The sequence below is a fragment of the Chinchilla lanigera genome, unplaced genomic scaffold (assembly GCF_000276665.1).
Source record: "Chinchilla lanigera isolate Chin_1 unplaced genomic scaffold, ChiLan1.0 scaffold00100, whole genome shotgun sequence".
Lineage (NCBI taxonomy): Eukaryota > Metazoa > Chordata > Mammalia > Rodentia > Chinchillidae > Chinchilla > Chinchilla lanigera.
In genome coordinates, this window is record NW_004955501.1 from 344,755 (window position 1) to 349,849 (window position 5,095).

At 38.0% G+C, this 5,095-nt stretch overlaps 1 protein-coding gene across 1 annotated transcript in view; it reads left to right on the forward strand.

Moving 5' to 3' along the window:
• Positions 1-5,095, forward strand: part of Pik3cb (phosphatidylinositol-4,5-bisphosphate 3-kinase, catalytic subunit beta) — a gene marked incomplete in the record, with an annotated part of 129,427 nt that overhangs the window by 92,926 nt on the left and 31,406 nt on the right. The window contains 2 exon segments of the mRNA XM_013505790.1: positions 1,832-1,953; positions 3,867-4,010. Of these exon segments, the coding sequence (XP_013361244.1) occupies positions 1,832-1,953; positions 3,867-4,010 (266 nt within the window).

The window sequence follows — 5,095 nt, forward strand, 5'->3', positions numbered from 1 at the left end:
GCTGAGCTAAATCCCCAGCCCCTCTCCCTATGTAGTTTAGGTTGGCTTTGAGCTCATGGCAGTCCTCCTGCCTCGGCCTCCTGAGTGCTGGGATTACAGATGTGTGCCACCACACCGGCTCTAACTATAATTTATGTAAATGTATGTCAGTAGTAGTATTCAAGTTTTTAAAAATCATTCAAAGTACTGTTTTTCTTACAAATGTGTAACAGTTGAAAAGATTAATTTCATCTTTAATAAACTTACCTTTTACCATTGCTTAACATGAGAAAATACTTTTTAATTTAGCTGCTGGAATTTCAGTTAGTTATTATTGATTTTTTAGGCGATAACTCAAGATAATTAACAATGGGTTAGTTAACTTGTAGAATGAAATAAAATACTAAGTGTTTTTATTTAATTTTTACAGCCCAGTAACTGAAGAGAAAGTACAGACATACATCTCCTAGGCAGACAGAAAGCATTCACAGGGGCTGCCTCTCACAATGTGACTGAGAAATGAAGCAGTCAGTTGGTACAGAGTTCTCTTAGTCACCACAGTCTAGTTGCCGTAGTTTTGTAGTGTTGGTCTTGCATACATTTGTGTATCATCCATGAAGTTGATGTCAGAGGCACTTAATGGGACACTTACGAAAATCCAGTGAGAGAAACTAACCACTACGAAATAAGGTTTTATCAGGTAGGGTTGAGCTTTGGGAGGCCCACAAATCAGACATTTTCCTTCTTTCCCCCATCACCAGTTTTCTTCCAGTTATACCCTAGAAGAGCACATGATGCAAACATCAAAACCACAAGGGAGAAGGGACTTCTGTCAGAAATGACCTCATGAGTTCCACAGTGCTCTGATGGCAGGCAGTGACGATCCTCTCTAGAAGATTTGGGTGCCCCAGAACAGGATTTCCAAAGATGTGGCCACGTTGTACTGATCCACTTTCACTTAGAATTACAGCCCATGCTGCAGGGTTCTCCACTGTCCTATGTCCACATCACTGCTAGTTATCACCTGTGAGTAGCGGGCTGGCTATACGTAAAATAAAGGGCACTATTTCTTATGGGTTCCTTATATTTACTATGAGGAACTTAAACATTATGAACAATGTAGAGTTCTGTAAAGTGATACTCCTAAAAAATCTAACAGCTAACGAGGCTGGAGATTTAGCTCAGCGGCAAAGCGCCTGCCTGGCAAGCGCAAAGTCATGAGTTAGATTCCTGGTACCAAAGGAAAAGACCAAATAAATAAATAAAAATTAAAAATTAACAGCTAAAAAAACTCTAGTTTTATGTCATTGGTGAACTTCTTAAATGTTAATTGCCTCTCACTAGCTTGGGGCTTGCAGCTTATATTTATTCTGTGAATTTTACCCTTAAGTGTTTCTTGATCATTTTAAAAAATATTTGTGATACTGTATATAATAGCTAATAATTCTAGAACCCATATTCTTAGTGTCCTACTCTATTTCATAGAAGTATGTAATAGCTGGTTTTATTTACCTATAGAATATTCCAACAACAAAAGTAATTACTTCTTAGCCCATAGTAACTGGAATTAAATTTTTAGGAATCAATAAATAATTGAAAGTATGTTTTTCCTTTCTGTTTTGTTTTGTTCTTTTTGAGACAGGGTCTTGCTATGCAGTTCAGGCTGGCCTTAAGCTCACTTTGTAGCCCAGGCTGGCTTTGAACTCACAACCATCTTCCTGCCTCAGCCTCCTGAGTGCTGGGATTACAGTGTTTTTCCTTTCTTTGAGCCTTTATCTGTATTCCTCTCTGACAAGGAAAAATAGATTGCTTTTGTCCTCCATCGTTTCTGAACCAGTTTCAATTTAAACAGCTTCAGGCACTGCTTCAGATTTGGCCTAAACTGCCCCCAAGGGAAGCCCTGGAGCTTCTTGATTTCAACTATCCAGACCAGTACGTGCGGGAATACGCTGTGGACTGCTTGCGTCAGATGAGGTATCTACTGCAGGTGGCTTTCTCTGGGGCAAGGGATAACTGGGGCTGAGAGAAAAGGAGTTGTTTCCTTGAATGTCTCATAAGGAAGAAAAGGCCAAGGGGAGCTGTGTGAGACTTGGGCGCCAGGACTTTTTGCTGGGTACTCGTCACATAAGTACCCTCTGTCTAACATGTGCCAAATTTCGAGACTCCCGGCAGGAACCTGAGTGTGCAGCATAAAACCTTATACCATTTGTACAGTTTAGGTGCAGTGAGCCATTCTTACCACTAGGGTGGTAGAAGCTCTTTTGAAATCTTAGCTCCCGTAGGCCAGACACAGGCCAACCCTTTAAATAGGCTTTTCAAACAGTAGCAGCTAAGCCTGCTTTGTTAACTCTGTTCTCCACACATAGTCTGCTCCTCAAAGTAAGAAATGTTAATATTTTGTTGTGGTAGTTTTTTAAAAATATATTTTTAAGCAGATACATTATAGTTAGAATTGAAGTCCTCATAGTCATCTGTAGTGCTACTTCTGTCCCTTCCTGGAAGCAGTGAGAGGTCTTACTGCACTTCCCAAGCTGACACTGAGACTCCTGGGCTCAGACACTTCTGTCTCAGTCTCCTGAGGAGCTGGGACTGTAGGTATTTCACACTGTGCCTGGCACATACATATTTTCAGGTTTAAACGTATTTTTTCTGGTTTCAAATAAAAAGATTATGTATTACGTAGTTATCTGAAAAACAAAAGCTTCAGAACACTGTGGGTGCTATGATCCCTTTCTGTTCTTTTTATAATCAGATGATATCCAAAAGAAATTACACTAGTAGTTATTTCTGAGGAGTAAAATTAGATGTGTGAGAAAACATTTTTCTTCTTACATGTTTAAGTTCTGGTTTTCTGCTATTTACAACGAGTGTAAATTTTATAATGTGTGTAAATGAGCTTTTATAATGAGTGTAAATTTTACAATAAAACCACCTAAGATGGTGGTTTAGGAAGTTAAAGAGTGACGACGCTGCCGTCTCCGTAAGTTTGCGCTGAGGCCTGATGGGGAGAAGCTACCCTGTCCCCTGGGCCCGGCCACAGGTTTTCCTTAAGTGCCCCGAGTCCCATGCTCCTCATAGAGCTGATTCTGATGGCACTGCCTCTGTTAAATTTTACAGCTGTGACTTTCGTTTTTGCCATTTAATACTCCGGTTTAAGTCCTAGTTGTGCTCTGGCCTATGGCCTTAGCCATTTGTTGTCCAAGAGTGTAGACAGCAAGCAAAGGATTTGTATCTTTATTGCTGAAAGAATTACCTCTGATGGGTGTGCGTTTGTAGTGGATGGTTTGGGAGTAGGACACAAAATAAGAGAACCACTAACCTGAATTAGTCCAGCCCATTAGTCACAAGGTTCTCATATTAATTCAGTGAGTCAGTATAATGCCCATTTACAGATGCATTCATTTTATCATCCAGACAGTTTGAAGGTAAGGTTTAATTATTCACTGATGTGGAAGAAGGAATTACTTAATCCTAACAGTTGCAAAGAAAGATGTATTGCTAGTGTACTTTACTGGTGAAATTTTTGTTTTAAAAATGATTGCTTGACTTAAGACCTAAGAGTTATCATAATTAGAAATATTAAGGCAGCAAAGTTTTGGTACCTCTTACCTGATTATAAATATAACTGTCAGTTGTAACAGTCTAAGTCATTTGAGAAAAGTGTCCCAGGTATCTGTTCTTTCATTCTGTCCACTCCCCTTTGTTCCGTCTGAAATCTCAGGTTCCATCTTGATGTTGTAACAGTGGCACGGTGAACACAAGCATAGAGTGAGCTGGCCTCGAAGACCATGTGTTTCAATGAACTATCATTCAGTAGTTTGGTAGGGAGGGATTGTTTTTTTTCCCAGCACAAGTAGTTGAGTTCCTCTGTCTTTTGTTTCTTTCAGTGATGAAGAGCTCTCACAGTATCTTTTACAGCTGGTCCAAGTTTTAAAATATGAACCTTTTCTTGACTGTGCACTTTCTAGATTTCTATTAGAAAGAGCACTTGCTAACCGGAGGATAGGGCAGTTTCTGTTTTGGCATCTTAGGTAAGTTTTTTTAATTTCACTTTGTACGGTGTGTAGTAAGTACTACCCAGCACAGTGTAAGACAGTGCAGCCGCTGGCTGTTTTAGTCATTTCCAAGCCATCTGTATCATTTACACTGTTTTGGTTGCCTTCTATTTCTTAATACCCAAACTCTTTTGATTTTCATGATTTGGCAAAGCAATTCAGGTAAGTGTAATTCAGATGCCTACTTGATTTTTAACTGAAACTAATAGTTAGTATATTGCTATTTTCTAATAAAAGATAATTATTATTATCTTAATATAGTTGGGCTAAATGTAGACTTGTTTGTTCTCTTCAGATAGTTATGGATGGTACTATTAGTAAGGCTGCTGTTGCTGATGAAGATAAAGTAATTTACTATGAAAATTTTTTTCAGTTTCTTTATCAACTAGATCATTTTTGGAACATAAACCTTATTTTACCATGTTTGTACAGGAGTAAAATCAGAATGAGAATTAAAGTTACTCTTTTGTTTTCAAGGAATATTATAAATTCCTCATTTCTAACTTTGTACTCAGACATTTTTTTAACCTGAACTTCAGTCAGCTGAAACCTGCATTTGTCAAAAAGCGGGAAAAAAACCTTTCTTCTTTCTGGCTAAACTTCTTAAAGGAAATAATGCAACTTTCGTACTATTGTGCTGTATTTCTGAATGTTGGTTTTCTTATTGATAGATTTCACTTCTTCTCTTTCTTATTTTATTCGTTTGTTTTTGTGATCCTAGGGATGCAATCCAGGGCCTTGAGCATACTAGACAGATGCTGTATCACTGAGCTACACCCTAACCCTTTGTATATACATACATACATATATTTTAAAGAGAATAAAGACAATAGAGAATTTCAAAACAAGATGATAGAAAATTTAACAGTAATTGTTATATTGCATATTGTTACCCTCAAAGTAATTGTTCAGATTACCAGTATAGGCATGAAAAATTGATCCAGCAGTTAGGCATTAACTGTTCCTGTCAATAAACCAATAGAGATTAGCAGTACAATTAGCTATCTTGTTTGTGTGTGTAATGAGCAGTTTCTTTCCCTTTCACAATATCTTTTGCACCT